This window comes from Phalangium opilio, unplaced genomic scaffold (genome assembly GCF_054372755.1).
Source record: "Phalangium opilio isolate 3A_F unplaced genomic scaffold, DU_Popi_V2 ptg000002l_1, whole genome shotgun sequence".
NCBI classification, from domain to species: domain Eukaryota; kingdom Metazoa; phylum Arthropoda; class Arachnida; order Opiliones; family Phalangiidae; genus Phalangium; species Phalangium opilio.
This window is the reverse complement of record NW_028324144.1, coordinates 4,399,864-4,419,184: the sequence shown is the minus strand read 5'-3', so window position 1 is coordinate 4,419,184 and position 19,321 is coordinate 4,399,864. Positions and strand designations below refer to the sequence as shown.

Genomic DNA, 19,321 nt, shown 5'->3' with positions numbered 1-19,321 from the left:
GTTTTTGACAGTCATAGTCTTACTCCACGATTCATGGGTGTTAGAAGGTTGTATTAAGCGCTACAAAAAGTAGTCCCGATTTTAAACCATTGAATTAATTTAAATTAACCGATATTTCTCTTCCAAAATATGCACTACATTTACAATTAGTAGCAAAGCTTAGTGTGGCTAAAACCACGGATGCTAACTGAGTTGTGCTAGCATGTAAATAAAAGTATTAGCTAAGCCTTTGTTTCAAACTTTGAACTTATGCGTGTTTTAACAATTGTGTCTATGGAGTGGTACTGAGATGGGAGGAACTACGGGGACGTGACGTCAACATTGTTAGCCTAAATTGTATGGCCTGAGCTGACGACTACCAATATGGTCGCCAAAATAGGAGGGTGTGACCTCACGAGAAAATTAGTAGTAGCAGACTATGCGCACCGTTAAATTTACCAAGAACCACTGTCCTGGAAGATTTTGAAATTATTCTCCACTGAAAATTTCATGTTTCACTTCAAGTTACGAATTTCTTATTTAACCAGATTTCAATCTCGAAAAACTCGGCTAAAGGTACACTACGTTGCAGAAGAGTGCAACTGAAACAGTTTGCATATAGCTGACTTATTCCCTTACCCTCCCCAGTTAAGTTAAAAGTTAAAAAAAAATAAAAAAATTCCTGGCGCACCGGGTCCCCACATTCCATTCTTTCGAGACACGAGTTACCAGTTAAGCCTAATTCACCTGCAGAAGCGCCTTTCGCTAGATAATTACATTCCAACTATTATCATCTACGAGGATAGTCTCTTTTTCACCCCGCGTTAAGATTCGCTCCGCGGTCAGTAGTTTTGTAAAGCTACCTTTATACCTACCATAACGTAAAAAGAATTCACCTTCCAAAAACCAACACAGAAGTTGCCTATCAATTTCCCATCCAAGGAGAGAAATTAAAATTAAGGGTGGTGGGTTTGGATCGTTGGTTAGTTTCGCGGCGCAAGGTGCATCTTGGGTCCCCCCCTCCTCCCCAATATCGTGATAGCCCAAAATTCCTCGCGAGGGTAAACTAGGTTTATTCTCTTCGCAAATATGGATGGATGGTTACTCTGATGGATTAGTCCGGTTAGAATAACTACTTAATCATTGAAAGGAACAGCGCGAAACCACCGTTAAACTAAACAACCGATGTGATGTGATGTGATATCGGTTGTTATTTGAAAACGTATCACCCCGTCTTATAAGATTAATATCCGGGAATTTAAGGAAAGATCGTACCAGGGTAGAATTTTTTCTATTTTAATCGAAAGATCGTATTAAATAATGAATATTTGTAATTGGAACTGTGTATTTATCTGCAATATTAAAGAAGATATAAGCAAATAAGTTTTCTTGTGGGAGCCTGCGCGTTAGGTCTCTCGTGACGTAATAGTGCGTAGCGACTGTGATTGGCTCCCTACACCTTAAGTGTCGTCTGCTTCACGGAGAGACTTAGGGCGTAGAAAACTTAATTGCGCGTATCTTCGTTAAAATTGCAGATGAATACACGGTTTCAATTCAAAATATTCATTATTTTTTACACTCTTCCAAATAAAAAACTAAAATTTTATCCTGATATCTAAGTTAATCAAGAAATCGAGAGAAAAATCAGACAAGTACTTGTACTGACTTTCATCAATGCACCAAGGCTAATCCTAGGTAGGACACAAGGCGTACGGGGACAGGTGTTTGACAACACTTGGGTAAAGTAAAACTAAAAAATAAAGTCAGAAGGAGACCGACTGACATTTCGTTGACCTTTCTTTAAGATAATACCGTGTCAGACTTGACGCGTCGGGGGTCAAGACTCAAGCCGCGCTGCGCCATACAATACAATAAAGTCAAGCTGTCCACAGCTGCTGTCAGCGGCTTTACAACAGCTGCTGTTGAAGAAGCTAGATCAACTTGAATTAAGCCTATTTCTAAGTCAAAATCGGTGGTAAGGATTATGCAAAAAAGATAACTTTCTGTCGTCGATAAAGTCTCCATCCCCGGACTTTGAAAGGAATAATAATGTCCTTTTCTATATTAAAACATTTTATCGATAAAAAATAAAACGTTTCGAAGAAAAGAAGTGATGTGTGTGTCTTGCCTATAGCTATACTTTTGAGCAGGGGAATAAAAAACGCCCCAAAAACTTAGGCTAGCGAACTTACGAAGTCTCCAAGTCTCAATTTAAAAGTTTTCTGATATTTTCTTCGCTGGTACGGATTACAAACCACACCCAATGAATTTATAAATCAACTATATATACTTATATAGCCACCAAACGAAACCGTGCATGAAGTTACATTTTGACCCCCGTCGCTCCTCCCTATCAGTTTCTTTTTTATTTTATGTCAAGTTAAGCTTAACTCAAGAACCAGTACTTTGTTTCTACTTGCTGAAATGTCCCCTTTTGTAAAAAAAATACCCTACACAGAACGTGCGTGTAAAGTGAAGGTGAAACTGGGATTTTCAACAGAAATTAGATTCTATACTAACCCTTAGTTAATTAGGCTTACTGTACAATGATTTAGGGAATATTTGAATATCAAGTTAAGCCTAATGGGAACTCAGGAGCCTTTTCGTCACAAGATATTAGGCTTACCACGAAGGATGTATCTTAATTTCAAGCATACTTAGATCCTAGTGTGCACACGCTAAGCCTTACATGAATTTATGAACATCTTCATCACCAGAATCGTCTGCTTATGTTCAAGCAGACGATGCAGTATTTTCCATTCTTTGTCTACGCGCACTAAGCCTAACATTGATTAAGTTTCCTGGAATATTTTTGTAATTTTGAGGCATTGTTTACCTCGGCCCTAACTTGATTTTAAAAAACCCTTTTGTGACCAAATTATAGGCTCATGGCCACGAAATAAAAGCAGACGACGCATTGTTTACCCCCTGGGCTGACACGCACTAAGCCTAACGGTCAGTCATTAAAAGCAGACGATCCATTGTTTACCCCATGGCATGGACTGACACACACACTAAGCCTAACGGTCAGTCATTAAAAGCAGACGACCCATTGTTTACCCCATGGACTGACACGCACTAAGCCTAACTTGTGTTCAAGAACCTTTTAGTGCACATAAAATAGGCTTACGAGGAAGAATTTGAAGCAGACGAAGCTACATTTTCGTCTAAGCAGGTTAAATTAAGTTCAGGCCTTATAGCCATCATTTCAATATCCCTTCAAGGAAAACAAATAGGTAAGGGCTTTATTTAAAGGGAAATCGTTACTGTATAAATAAGGGTTTGTTGACCATGTAGGAGTAGCGTCTCGAAAGATGAGGGGTGAAATAAAACGTTTAACTGATAGAGAAGTTCAGAATAGCGTATCGCACCTTGTTTTAGGAATTACGCTTGAAATGCGACATTTGGGATAATTTTTTCTTTTTTATTTTAAATCAACGAGGTCTAAGTCCCCTAGTACCTTACAGGTACCCATAGACGTTGGTTGTCTTACGGGGCATTACGCACGCATCCAGACATAAAAGAAATTTAACATTCGGGCAAACGCCTTAAAAATCAACGGTCGGTGAAAAATTAACTTTTGCAAAAGTTGAACCGTACCCTCAGTGTTATAACAGTTCAAACTAAGGTGAAAATTTACACCACGACCACTGAGACTTCGTGCGTGGTTCTCTCTCCACTTTGTCAACATTGTTAAATTTGTCCCCAAACAATACAATCGTTTGTTCCTGTTATCGTGAGCCAAATATATTTTGGTTTTAAAAAGGTTCAACAAATGTTGTGTTGAAGGGATAGTAGTTGGCTACAACAAGAAGCGATATCTAGTTTATTATGGAGAAGGTATAAATTCATTCATCCACATTTCCAGCTTTATCTCCAGTCCAAACGTATAGTAGGTCCGGAGTTAATCCCCGCCGCCTCTTAATTAAAACCAGCCAGTGGTGGGCAAATTCGCGAATTTTTCGATCATTCGCCGAATTTCGCCCCAACACTGCAACCAGCATCTCATTGGTTCTTGAAAACTCACGTCAGCGCGACGCGAATGACGAAAATTACTTTGTATTTTCCGACTTAGGAGAGGCAGCGAAATAGCCCGGCCTCCTTTTACGTCCCCCCTTGTATTTTGAAAGGGGTACTGGGACTATGGTGCGCGATTACTTAGGCATCTTATACCTTCTCCCTAATAAAATAGATATCACTTCTTGGCTACAATAAAAGAAATAAACTTTGAATACAAGTTTTCTGGGTTCTTTTGGGCGATTTTGAGTACAATTTTATTGTGTTCGAAACTTCGAATATAGACAACTAACCCTTTAAGTCTAATTTATAGTAAGTATGGGCGTTTTCGCGTCATGGTTATATTAAATATAAATACTTGAAATTGTAACGTATAGTCTAAAGCTAGGGACAAGACGCTTCAAGTACCGAATCGAAAAGGTTGATGAATGAAATTTGAAAAACAAATTCAACTTACCGGGGTTTGAATTGTTATTATGATCCACTGCATCCAATATCAAAGCGAATGACCTCTGTAATAAAAATAAAATTCAATAAATATTTAATCTAATATGGAAGAATGTTTATAAAAAAGGTTAAAGAAAAAATATAAAGGTTAAAAGAAAAAATCAACCCGATCTAAAAAATCAAAATAAATATTTTACAATCCAAATTGAATTTAGCTTTAAAAAACATCAAAAGAGAATCTAATTTCGTTATTGGGTTCATGTAACACGTGGAATGTTTTTACGTTATGTTATATTATATTATGTTATTTTTTTAGGTATAATAACAACAGTGAAATACTGAAATGAAAAATTTGATGACGAAGATAAAAAATATCGTTTCAATTTCTTTGTGGTTATAAAAAAAACCCGTCGTGTTTTTACTATAACCAAAGGGTAAATTATCTTTGGCATGAAAGTCAAGTTTAATATTACTCAAAACAATAAGATTAAATGAAAATATATATTAATAAATTCCTGGTGTAATTCAAGAATGAAATTTTGGCACAAATCATAATATTGAAAATACATACTTTGCTGTGACAATACAGCCGTAATTATTAATGCATTATAAAAAAATGTTATTATAGGATATAAAACATAACCTTATAATCTAAAATATTACGAGCTCGTGTAAAGTTCTGGGTATAAAAATATTTTATTACGTCATTATGATGAAATTTAGGTTTTAGTACTATATTTGAAAATGAGACGGATTGTATAGACTAAATTTATCTCATGAATATTCAAGTATTGACAAATTCTCTTGATATATTCTCTCTGATGAGAGGGGAGAGGACCAGAAGTAATTTTGCGACAGCAGACTAGCAATTTTTGCGATTCAATAACCCAGTAGATTAGCTATAAATTTTTGCGATTCAAGAACAGTAGACTAGCTAAACATTTTTGCGATTCAAGAACAGTAGACTAGCTAAACATTTTTGCGATTCAAGAACAGTAGACTAGCTAAACATTTTTGCGATTCAAGAACAGTAGACTAGCTAAACATTTTTGCGACACGTGAACAGTAGACTAAGCCATTTTTGCGACACATGAACAGTAGACTAAGCCATTTTTGCGACACATGAACAGTAGAATATGCAATATTTGCGACACATGAACAGTAGACTACCAATTTTTACGACTGAAGAACAGCTTAATATTCCTAGAAAATCTTCATGAATTCATACCGCAATAAAATCCCAGGCCTCCACATAAAAAGATTGTTAAAAACTGCGCAGAAATATGGTATGTACGTTGTTTACACGCATAATAATCGTTCAAGTTCGGGGTATTATAACTACCACAAAAAAAAAGAATCCACAAATTTTCTTTTCATGGAGTACCTGTTCTAAGATCCATCCCAATTTGAAAATTCCAGCACATTCGTTAATAAATACAACTAAGCCTAAATTAAACAAGACAGAATTCAGCTTATGACACGACGACGAAACTACTTGAGAGTGTAGTGTACCCCAAAACTGAAGTACCTGTTTCTATTCCATAACTATAAGACGGGTGTTTGAAAGAAGGTAGAAAGAAGCTGGCGCACACCTGTGCCACCGACCGATGTCGTGCCTCTGATATTTAAAACGATAGAAAATGAGTGCTGCTGTTACGTCAAGTCTACAATAAAGCTAAGAAAAAGCCCAAGAAATTCTTAAGCGAAAACGGTAGGATACTTTGCACTCATTGGGTATTGGATCTTTATAAAGAGATAGTGTTAACTGATATCCTCTTCCTTTTTGTGGTCTCAGATAAAGACATTTACTTTTACGCAAATTTATAAAAAATTAAAGATGAATTTTCAATTATTGATACCAGGGATATATTTAATTATAGAAGTAGGAATGGAGAACAGAGTAGTCTGGGCGCGCGTCAAAGTCCCGGACCCCCTTCCACGGGACGGGGGGGTATGAAAGAAGAGACGGACGGGTCATAGCGACAGAGGTAAAAAGGAATTACGTATTTTTCGCCGTCCCCGTCAGCAAAGTCATCAAAACGTACTTTAAGTGAGCCTATAAGATAATTTAAACTTTTCGTTACGTGTTGGAGGGAGGGGCTCTATACTGGGCTATGAGTCGGACTGTTATATTTTATTTGTCTTTGTTGCCTGCGCTACTACCCCTTTAAGCTAAACCTAACCTTCCAGGGCCAAAAAGGCAAAAATATAATCGTAGATTCATCCCACTGGACATAATCTTGGATGGCAGGCAATTCTACACCGATTACCAGTCTAACTTCACCTTACGGAAAGGAAGGTATTGGGGTTTTTGTACTATTTGACAGTGGTGTTAAGTTGCGTTGACCATTAAAGTAGGTAACAAAAAGGCATCCAAGCGGAAGCTGAGAAGTAACGTTGCATGATAGGATTCGAGTTAGGCGACTTTTAGTGTTAAAAGGTCACTGTACGAATAAGCTTCGATATAAAGAAGATATTTCAAACCATAATCTTTTACGTCAACCAAAAATGCATTAATCAGAAGTAATCACTAAATTAATAAATATTATAGTAAAGTATACAGGGTGTTTCTGATAAGTCTGGTATAAATTAAAGGGTTTATTCTTTGAGTGAAAAGTGTCAGAGAACATGGGGAGGTCTAAAAACATTTAGTTTCGGAGGTACGAGCCCCCAAAACAAGGAAATTGGCAAACATGGAGAGTAAGACATATCAGAGTGCCCATCTTGTTTAGACAATTTCAATAGCTTCCATCTAATAACGTTAATGAGCCTTTATCCAGCAGAAGTGTAAGTACCTAAGCTGATAATGTAAAGTAGTGTTTTAAGGATGACCCCTTAATATTAACATGAGTAATTGAAATACAATGCTAATTTAATTAAGGGGTCATCCCTAAAACATTATATAATCATCATAGCTTTCAAACGGTGCGGTGGCAAACAAAATACTACACTGTTTCGATGAGACGGTTGAGGGAGGATGTTTGGTAAACAGATTTTTTTTTACTGATTTCCGTTTATAGTTTACGATGGATTTTGGATAACGGATAGGATGTAGTATTAATTAACAAATTACGGGGGCTGTTTATGTCGTATTACAGCTGTAACATCCTTCCCAATAATATATGGAACACCTTAAAATCTCATCTAAGTACGTACATCCGACTGAAACCTCGTAACTGTTTCCATAAACACCTGCCCCCGTCAATCCCTCCCCTTGTTTTAATCGAAAGTGTGATATAATATCAAATCTCTTTCAGTTACAGCTGCTACTGGTTCTCAAATCTCAGTTAAAACTCTATAATGGGGCTCGTGTGGGAAATTTATATGATATATCAATTTATATGCACGAAGAATATCTATTTTAGTTTACTACAAATTCCCTTATTTTTCAAAATATAAGCACGATTTTCTATCATTTTTCAAGATATAAGCAGGATTTTTTTATCATTTTTCAAGATATAAGCACAATTTTCTATCATTTTTCAAGATATAAGCACGATTTTCTATCATTTTTCAAGATATAAGCACGATTTTCTATCATTTTTCGAGATATAAGCACGATTTTCTATCATTTTTCGAGATATAAGCACGATTTTCTATAATTTTTCGAGATATAAGCACGATTTTCTATCATTTTTCGAGATATAAGCACGACTTTCTATCATTTTTAGAAATATAAGCATGATTTTCCCTAATTTTTAGAAATATAAGCATGATTTTCCCTAATTTTTAGAAATATAAGCATGATTTTCCCTAATTTTTAGAAATATAAGCATGATTTTCCCTGATGTTTAGGAATATAAGCGTGATTTTCCCTGATGTTTAGGAATATAAGCGTGATTTTCCCTGATTTTTCAAAATATAAGCATGATTTTTCCTGATTTTTCAAGATATAACCATGATTTTTCAAGATATAACCATTTTTTCCCTGATTTTTCAAGATAATATATGATTTTCCCTGATTCCACAAGATAATTATGATTTTCCCTGAATTTATATTCTTGTATAATAGTATCAGTTTGAAACTAGATTTAAACCCAATTTAAATATAATTAAAAGTAAAATAATTATCAACGTAAACGATACCATTATCAAATTTAACCCCTGACCCCAAAAAGAAAAAGAAATCCATGCCATAAATTAACAAAACATGAAACAATATATTTCCATCTACAAAAGCATATAACTTGACGGGGGGAAATTAGACATAACATTAAAACCATTAACTAAACAAGACAAATTAGGAAAACTATGGTATAAGGACCACCACGAAGAGAAGCCCCCGAAATTGAAGAAGAAAAAACACAACATTTATTTGTAAACAAGATAGTTTTCAAAAGTAGATCTCGTTACGCAACTTCTTCATAAATAACAGAGTTAAAAAGAAGCAGACGATATCTGGCGAGTGAAACGTCGTTTGATTCACTTTTCGTAAACAATCTAAAGAAACTTAATCCGAAGGCGGAAACGAGAACTTAATCTTGAAGATTCCTTTACTGCATTTACACTCCCCCATAAATTTAAACCTAAAACAGATTTTAAATAAATTTGACCAAGGGACAGATGTGTATGAGTTTTCATTTCGCAGTAGGGGGTTTGGCAACGTATCATATTCATATGATGATATAAGATATGTTCCATCCTTAAGTATGACGCTTCGTAATGCTACTGTGAGACTTACAGACAGCTCGAGCTAGTTCTAGCAGAACGACAAGTCGACAAGCGAGAATTGCAGACTACACTCGGTGGTTAATTTTGCAGCACTTCCATCTAGGTCCTATTTAGTCTGCATTACTAAGCCTTTGACATGCAGCGTCTCACCAGGCGTATGTCGCTTTACCCTGAATCTATGACCTACCTCACTCACTTCATCACAAGCTCCAGTTTCTAAGTTACCAGTGACAAACTTATCATGGAACGCATCTTATGAACTCATATGATGATATTAAACTTTTTCACTGTCTAAAGCGTTCGTTTACGCGTCTTTATTTTATCTCCTTTGAAAGTAGGGGTGATTAAAGACATGGATAAGAACTTAGAAATACTTAAAATTATTCCTGGCAGTATGGCGTTTTGTCTCAGTTTCTCCATATAAAGATTCTTGGGATGGATATTTTTTTACCCTCTCAAATCCCTCTATACCTCCTCTAGAGTCTTTAGAAAGAGCGAGCGCGAGATGTCAATACATGGATCGTGACCTGCATCAGAAATGGACTCCAGCGGTTATAGAGATGAGGCCAGATTTAGGGTTAAATATTTTTCTTCAAGAGATAATGAAATTGCAAGGATGGATTATTCGGTTATTTTTGGTACGAAATGAATGAAACTTGGAGGAAGTATTCTATGAAATGTCTAGTTTCTAGTGGTAGTTTCAGTTTTGCTCTATCTATTCTAGAATAAAAGTTATAATGGTTTAAGGATTGGTCATGAATTGAATTTTCTACACGTGAAAACTTAAACTTAATTTGATTTTTGTGAAATTACCATAGCTAAGATGTTAATAATATTTGGAGCAATTACTCTTTGAAATCTCTAGTTTCTCATGGTAGTTTCAATTTTGCTGTATCTACTATATATTAAAAGTTAAAATGGTTTAAAGATAGTTCATCAATTGAATTTTCTTCACTTGAAAACTTAAACTTAATTTGCTTTTTGTGAAGTTACCAAAGCCACAATATTAATAATATTTGGAGCAAATACTCTCCAAAATGTCTAGTTTCTTATGGTAGTTTCAATTTTACTCTATCTAATCTAGATTAAAAGTTCTAATGGTTTAAAGTTAATTTTTCAGAATTGAAATTTTCTTCCCATGACAACTCACATTTCATTTAATTGTTGTGAAGTTACCATAGCTACAATATTAACAATATTTGGAGAAATTACTCTCCAAAATGTCTAGTTTCTTATGGCACTATCAAATTTACTCTATCTAATCTAGATTAAAAGTTATAATGGTTTAAAGATTAGTCATAATTGAATAATTTAGAACCAAATTTACAACCACTTTTAGACATATCCATATCATAATCCCTTGAGAGAGAAAAAATACTTTTGAAAAGTATCGAGTACGATATTGAACAGCAGCGCTGAGGCTTTTTGTCAGACAAAAATAAAACTTGGCGGTCAAACTCGAGATTTAGTGGAACTATCGAGAGTTTAGTCAAGTTTTAAGACGTTTATATAAGAAAAAAACGGATGAAGTTGCTCCTTAAACGAAAGAGATTGAAGATGAGAAGCACTCGTGACATTGAAAAGTTGCACCGTAAAAGAAAAAAGACAAGCTTTTCTTTTTGAAAATATATTTATAAAAAAAACGTCCTAAAGATAAATCGTGGCCATTGCAAAAACACACGGAATTAGGGTTAGGCATTATTATAAGCGAGAGAGAGACCGCGGGAGCGAAATTTGAAATACCTGTCCCTCCACCGCATGTGCCAACAGGTGATATGAGATCATCGTTAGAAGGGTAAATCCCCGCTAAATGTGTTTAAAGGAATTTATTATCGACATAACGTAATCAGCAGTAAATTAAATGGAAGTTGTTAATTAATTAATTCCCTTGGTTCGATCTTATCAAACTAAAACTATTATATTTAACATAATTTGAGTTATAGTTAAATTATTTTTCAATGATCGAGAAATGATTTACGAAAAAAATTAAATTGTTTAATAATCAGCCAAAATCAGCAATTGGTCGCCAGCTAAAATCGTAAATCGATCGCCTGCAATAATCGTAAATCGATCGCCAGCAAAAAATCGTAAATGGATCGCCTGCAATAATCGTAAATCGATCGCCAGCAAAAAATCGTAAATGGATCGCCTGCAATAATCGTAAATCGATCGCCAGCAAAAAATCGTAAATCGAACGCCAGTTAAAATCGTAAATCGATCGCCAGCAAAAAATCGTAAATCGATCGCCTGCAATAATCGTAAATCGATCGCCAGCAAAAAATCGTAAATCGATCGCCTGCAATAATCGTAAATCGATCGCCAGCAAAAAATCGTAAATCGAACGCCAGTTAAAATCGTAAATCGAACGCCAGCAAAAAATCGTAAATCGAACGCCAGCAAAAAATCGTAAATCGAACGCCAGCAAAAAAATCGTAAATCGAACGCCAGCAAAAAATCGTAAATCGAACGCCAGTTAAAATCGTAAATCGATCGCCAGTTAAAATCGTAAATCGATCGCCAGTTAAAATCGTAAATCGATCGCCAGTTAAAATCGTAAATCGATCGCCAGTTAAAATCGTAAATCCATCGCCAGTTAAAATCGTAAACCAGCTAAAGTACGAATCAAAAACTAACAGAAACAGGAATCGATCAAAAGTCAAAATGGGAATCGATCACTTCCCAAAGTTTGTCGATTAAATCGACCAATACAAGGAAGAACTAAGGAGATTTTTTTTTTCGATTCCAAACTTGGTGTTTAATTTTTGAAGTATTACAATATACTTCTGCTACAATGAATTTATGACGGGAAGTGATGATTTCGTGGTTTGTTTTAAATAACGAGGGATATTCTAGAGTTTCTCCCGTTCCCCCCCCCCCAAAGAGGATGTACAGCAAGCAAGTCTTCTTGAGCAAACATTTTAAAAAAAGGGGAGTAAAAGGGTGATTAACCTTTGGAACACGATTTATTTAAATCGTTCCTATAGCTACACTAGACTAAAAGATATAATAGAGAAAAAAGGCTTAAATAATACGTTATTTACACGAAAATAAGCTGGATTCCTTGTTTCCGAGTTCGAACAACAACTATCTTTCTAAAACAAATCGTTTAAAAGTAATAAATCTTTTAATAAAATTTGGATTATTTTAGAGAAACGAACTCCCAAATCTATACTTTACATTGTACGTGGAAGAGATAAAAGCAACTTTTATTTTTTTCTAGGTATTTTTACGCAAGAAATAAGTATACAAAACTTCAGACCTATGAAGATGAATAATTAACAATAAAGAAACAACACTTGAAAGGTTGTAGTTACGAATAAAACATGAATTGTAACGATTCCCATTCATTTTGATAATATTTGATAACAACCAAATGAATCAAAAGCGTACGTCTGGTTCTTTCCATTTTATTTCATAGGCTTGCAATTTAGCATACTGATTTCTTTCATCTGCAGTACCGCGGAATCTTCCACGCAATATAAAAAAACCTAACCTTGTAACATTGCACCTTACAACCCTTGACTTTACGGTTACCCCATTCCATTTTACGCCAAGGCCCATGTCAGGCGTAAAATTATAATTTAGATACGGACCTCCATCTATACTATAGTACAGAAAGAAAGTTGAAATAATTCTAAGGAAATGGTGCCCTCTAACGGAAGCCTTGTTACTTTTTTTTACAGTTAGTTACATGCACCGGCATCTTTAAGGGCGTTCTGAACCAATACCGCCACCAAATAAAGCGGGGCAAATGGATAACCCTAGCTTGAAAGTTCCCGACTCTCTCTAAAATAAAAAAAAACTCATACATCACACAGATCTTTCAAACCAGCCCACAATCCCAATCCCAAGAAAATCAGAAGCTATGAGAACTTCAAAAGTGGGTGGAGGCTTCAGGAATGATCTTAAGATACTGTGCCATGATGAAAAGTGGTAGTTAGGAATGGATACTGCAAAGGCTTAGCACCGAAGCTGGTTAGCACGTGTTGTCGTCTTCGGAAACTTCACCACTCAGTAATTTAACTACGCTTGTAATTATCCTGAAAGGGTTTTCTAGAACTCGACAAGTACAATGTCAAGTACTGTTCCCGCATTGAGGAAGAGTAAATTAACGTTTCAGGAGTCTTGGTTGTTAAACTAAACCGACTTAAGTTAGATTTAAACCCAAACAAACCCCAAGTTTCGCCGTCAAAACAGAGTGTCGCCTCTCTCGCTTTAAAGAAACTCATCTTATTCCGAGATTTAATTTCATTTCCGTTAAAGGAGACGAAATTCTTTCGTGGAATGCTCTGTCTCCATCCTCCCATATCCCTTAAGAATTTTTAAAGAAGATGTCATCTTCATCATAAATGGAATCTTTCTCATATCTTTTTTGACTGTCCGGCGGCGTTCGGGAACTCGAAGGATGCCAACGAAGATATACGGGTCACATCCGGAAGCTATCGTTGGGAAGAAGCAGTAGAAAAAATATACCGCCACGCGGCACAACCGTTAAGGTGTCTATGAAGACTCACTTCCGTCCCCGGGACATCCAGAGCGCCCTATCTCGGGGTACTGTACACCCTCCTAAACATTTTTTCGACAACTCTCTCACGATAAACGCGTGGTGCCTATAGGGACAAACCATGGTGAGGTATTGGATACTTTACACCATTATTTGGTGACTAGTAAATAGGTTTGAAATAACAGAAAGCAATTAGGGACTGGAGAGGTTAATGAAAGCCTTAAGTAGTAGCATAAGTTTAAAAGATATGTTCCATAAGCATGACGACACTTCGTAATGCTACTGAGAGACTTACAGCTCGAGCTAGTTCGAGAACGACGGAAGCGAGAATTGAAGTCCTACACTTGGTGGTTATTTTGCAGGACTTCCATCTGCATTACTAAGCCTTTGACAGCGCATCACCAGGCGTATGTCGCTTTACCTCGAATCTATGATCTACCTCACTAACTTCATGACAAGCTCCAGTTTGTAACCAGTGACAAACTTATGGCTTAGAGGCAAAGTGAACCATCGCTTACACTGCACTGTCTGCTATTTCTATTCGTCTTAGCAAACAAATAAGCAAACAAAAACAGAAATACTGTCCAACTCCACGATGGTAATTCACGTACCAAAAGCTAGTTGCCGCAAAATAAACCTAAAGTTTTCTCCAGTTATTCAACCGGAAGTTAAAAATAGTGGGGACAGAGTAAGAAACTCATGGTAAGGTTTCAAATGTACTTGGTACTGAAATAACACGAACTGGGGTGGTTTCCCCAAAGTTTGCCACTAGTCTCGGTTCTCAGGTGACATTAACATATATGGATATATAGATAAAAAATACGCCAGTAGGGTCCCCCAAAGTTTCTGTCTCTGGTACAGTGAGAGAGGAAAAAAATGGTACATAGTCAGTCGGAGTCTTTCCCTGGTCGTTCTTGGAATGTGTGTAGGCAGTCAAGGTTCTCACAGGTATCACGTTAAAAAACTTCCTCTCTCAAAGACTCGAAAAACCCGGGGAAGGGACTTGAATTGCTTTGCCAGTTACAGTACTGTCTCAATGGTAGACATGCAAAAAAGTCTAACCCCAATGGTAAGAAGAAAAAAAAGCACGATACGTTATCGGCGTTAAGTGTTTTCCAATTCATAAATAGTTTTTATATACAACCAACTTAAGGGTAGGCGGTGAATGAATTTAAAACATTTAGGCTTAGCTTTAGTAGTACATTGTAATTTTGGTAGGTAACTCCACGTGGGGTCGGTCTTTTGCATGAAGAAGTTAATGTATATATAATTTATTCATACCTACTTAGATGAGTAATGTATAATTTAAAATTGCGTAATGAAGGTTAGTAGAAACTAGGTTTCTAATTGAATGGACTACAATGAACTTGAAGGTATTGGAAGGTGGGTGAAAATTATTTGAAATGCATCACATCACAGGGCACCACGTGATGTTAAGGTTCAAAAGATAGACCTTTTCGACGTAAAAAAAGGGGTAGGCAACCCTCAGTATTGGGACATACCTGGGCGTTTATTTATTGGCGTATCTGCGCATGATCATGACAGAAAAAGACTACAGCGTAGGCGCCAAAAAACGAGATTGCAGCGCCATTTTTTGAAATAAAACGAACTAAGCTTCTTTGAACCAAACATCTCCTTGGTCACGTGCCCCTGACATATTTCAAATAATAAACGATAATTTAATTTTAACACTACTAAGCCTAAGCCTTATGATAATCAAAATTAAACCCCAAATTATTGGCTAATAATAAAAAATAAAACTAAATACTTGGGTGTACCGCAATCAGGTATAAATTTACAATATATCATTTTATAATTAAGTCTTGGTGGTGGGTTGATAAGCAGAAGTTTGCTTTCCTTTTTTTTTCTAGGTTCCGTTATCTATTTCGTATAAATAAGTGTTGGCGCTCGAGAAATTTATATCAGTCGATAAGAAAACCATAAACTAGATCCATTTTCTCACGCGTTTTTGAAAATATTGTGTAGACACTTATGAGCGAATAATGAGACTTTGTTGTCGTAAGGGGTTTTTTTTTAGACTCCTCTCCCAGCGCACCATCCTCTTCATCATATCAACCTGAAGTACCTGGCTATAATAATCATACCAATTGGAGGGACGCATAAGAATAGATTATACGGGCTGAAGAGAATGGCAAGGATGTGGTGTTAATTAGTAAACTGCTATTGAAGATAGCAACCTGACCCCCATTGAGCGTAATCAAACCAAAGCCTAAGCCTAATCAAAACGAACCTAAAACCTAAGCCTAATGAGCCAAACGCAAAGCCTAAGCATTATGATTATACAGGGTGTTTGTGAAAAGTCCATCAATAATGAAAGGGCGTATTTATTGGGCCATTTTGAGTCGAAAATGTTCTATGACATTTTGCCGTCCGAGCCACGGTTTTCGAGTTATGATTTGAATATTTTAGGGATGACCCCTTCATTAAATTAGCGCTGTCTTTCAATTTCTTAATTAAATTTAAGGGGTCATCCGTAAATTACTCCAATCATAACTTGAAAACAGTGGCCCGAACGGAAAAATGTCATAGAACATTTTCGACTCAAAATGGCCCAATAAATACGCCCTTTCATTATTGATGGACCTTTCACAAACACCCTGTATATTGAGTCAGGTGTCCGTCTTATCCCCTATTAAACAACTTCCTTCATCAAACACTGCATATTCAAGTATTTAAAAGCATCAAATGCAGCTTTCCCTTCAAAGACTGGCACACTGCGTGACTGGCACCTCAACGGAAACAAAACCTCTTACCAAACGAAAGACAAGGAAGTATTGACTATGACGAGATAACATACCGTTTAGTTATTCTAGGCTTAGTCATAAGACATTCCTTTTGATTCAATTTCAATTTTACAGCGAAAAGTGTGAGAACATTTTTATCAGCAGTATTCTTTTGTTTGCTCACTTGTGCCTTTAAGAATGCGCGATGTCAATCAGCGCAATCAAACTACCTACCTTTCCTCATTTTATTGTATTCAAATTCCCACCCTACTAAGACATAGTGAGGCACGAATCACGCCGACAAAGGCCTCAGGCCTGGGCGGGTAAAACAATATCGATCTCAAATTAGGCTTAACTACTTAAGCCTAATTATTTTCCTCTTCGTAACAAAAAACATGACGTCATAAGGTACGGTTTTATCTCTACTGTTAAGAAACAATCCCTATCGCGAACGAATAGGCTTCTAATATCAAAAGGGACCGCGCCAAAAGTTTTAATTTATACGCGATTGGTTCTCAGCGGGAGGCCAAATTCAGGGAAATTAACTTTCAAAAGGAATTTTTCAATCCTAACCGTTTTTTTAGGGTGAAAAATAGGTTTTGTTTTTGCCAGGATACTTCGGCGTATGTTCGGTCCACGTAGGGTCACGTGCTCATCCCAACAATGCTAGGAATGGCGCGCGAGATCTCTTATCACCATAGCAACCGCTAAGCCTAAATTTAGGGCGGGAAATTCGAGAAAGTTGCAACACGTCCACGTGTATTGAAACGAATGACTTTTTCCCGCGCGAGGATAACAAAAGACGGTGAAAAATATTTGCGCACGCGCCTTAGGGTGCCGAAATTTTTTTAATAGCTTATTTTGAAACCGATGAAGGGTACATAAATTTTAGCCTAAGAATTAATTTTTTTTTTAAACCACGAAAGAATGCGGATTTTTGTTAACGAAGTGACTAAGTTGATTAATTTAGTGTTTGCGGTCAAAAAAAATGGAAACCAAAGATGCGCGCCAGATGATAAGCACAGCTAAGGGGACAAGGAAACCTTAATGAACATATTGATTATGATTAAAAATGCACCATAAAAGATAATGAATAAACAACTGGTGACGTTAATTGCTATTATCAAATCAAGTAACCGCCTAATCAAAAATAAATTAATTCTGAAGTTACCAGAGACCAATTAACAGAAGATGTCTGATGGTTATTTTTTTTTATTTATCTGTAATCACTTATTACTAATTTAGATTATGATTAATAATAAATGGTGAAATTAAAGATGTCTAGCATAAATAGTTAGGTAGGTCTGTAATTTTGTATACCGATATTTTCCGTCGTCAGAACGGCGGATTTCCAAACGAACAAAAAGGTATGGCAACACTTGTCAGATGGTTAATTTAATTTTTAATTTATCTGTAATCACTAATTACTCATTTATATAATAATTAAATAATTACTGATGCAATTAAAGGTGTCTAGAATAAACAGTTAGATAGGTCTGCAACTTTGCACACCAATTTATTCCGTTGTCAGTACGGCGGTATCCAAAAACAAACAAAATCCATTTTCTCTACCTCACTTCATCTTTAACTTCAGGTTAATTTATTATTCATCCCTAATCAAAATTAGTATTCCAAAAATTCCTTACAAGAGAAGCTAAACCAAATGGATTGCACGCAAGTATCTAGCCTACACTATACGATAATTATAATTTTATTCCGCAGACCTAAACATGCCCGGCCGCTCTAGCTACCAATAATACGAAAACCCTTGTCTCTTGGCCATGAAACGCTATTAAAACCTTAATTAGGCTTAGCATAATCAGTACTGCCAAGTATACTTGGAACGAAATAAAGTTTTTAAAACGAAGAAGCAAATCTTAAAGGGCGAACGACGCGGCGGTTAAGATGCCCGGGGGGGGGGTGTTTAATGGGGGGAGGGGGGAAGAGGCGAGTGGCAGAGAGCGTGGCATCGAAAGTACGACAGCAGCTGAGAGCGGATGCCTACACGAGGCAGGTTCCCACGGTCTGGCTCAACTTGCCAGAAGAAGAAAAAAAATATATGTATATTCCGGGGCTTCTTAAAAAGCATCTTATGCCGATATACTCCCCCCCCCCTTCTTCCTTAATCCCACCCGCAATTCTCTCCATCCTAAGATGGGATGAAGCTTACTTCTTCCTCCACCCTATCCCGGCCGGGAAAAGCAAAAAAAACTGGATTTTTCTTATACACTATCAACATCGCAGAGCTAAGATTAAACGATTCTCAACTACTCTATCATAAGGATTAATATTAATATTAAAGATTATTGGTTATGTATTTACCAGATTTGAACTTTTAATTTTATTTTATCTAATTATTCGATTTTTGCGATATTATTTATGTAAATATTAGATTTTTTGCGATTTTATTTATCTAAGTATTCGAAAAATTCCGATTTCATTTAAAGTATTGGAGATTTAGCGATTTTTATTGAAAGTATGCGAAATTTTCCGATTTCTATTTAAAGTATTCGAGATTTAGGGATTTTTTCCAAAGTATGCGAAATTATCCGATTTCTATTTAAAGTATTCGAGATTTAGGGATTTTTTTCAAAGTATTCGGGATCTAGGGATTTTTTTTCAAAGTATTCGAGATTTAGGGATTTTTTTTTCAAAGTATTCGAGATTTAGGGATTTTTTTCAAAGTATTCGAGATTTAGGGATTTTTTTTCAAAGTATTCGAGATTTAGGGATTTTTTTCAAAGTATTCGAGATTTAGGGATTTTTTCAAAGTATTCGAGATTTAGGGATTTTTTTCAAAGTATTCGAGATTTAGGGATTTTTTTCAAAGTATTCGAGATTTAGGGATTTTTTTCAAAGTATTCGAGATTTAGGGATTTTTTTCAAAGTATTCGAGATTTAGGGATTTTTTTCAAAGTATTCGAGATTCAGGGATTTTTTTTTTCAAAGTATTCGAGAT

At 36.0% G+C, this 19,321-nt stretch overlaps 1 protein-coding gene across 1 annotated transcript in view; it reads right to left on the bottom strand.

Moving 5' to 3' along the window:
* LOC149718387 (protein jagged-1-like) overlaps nt 1–19,321 on the bottom strand; it is a 94,497-nt gene that overhangs the window by 34,057 nt on the left and 41,119 nt on the right. The window contains exon 2 of the mRNA XM_089843944.1: nt 4,454–4,508. Within this exon, the coding sequence (XP_089700070.1) occupies nt 4,454–4,508 (55 nt within the window). The remainder of the gene's footprint in view (nt 1–4,453; nt 4,509–19,321) is intronic.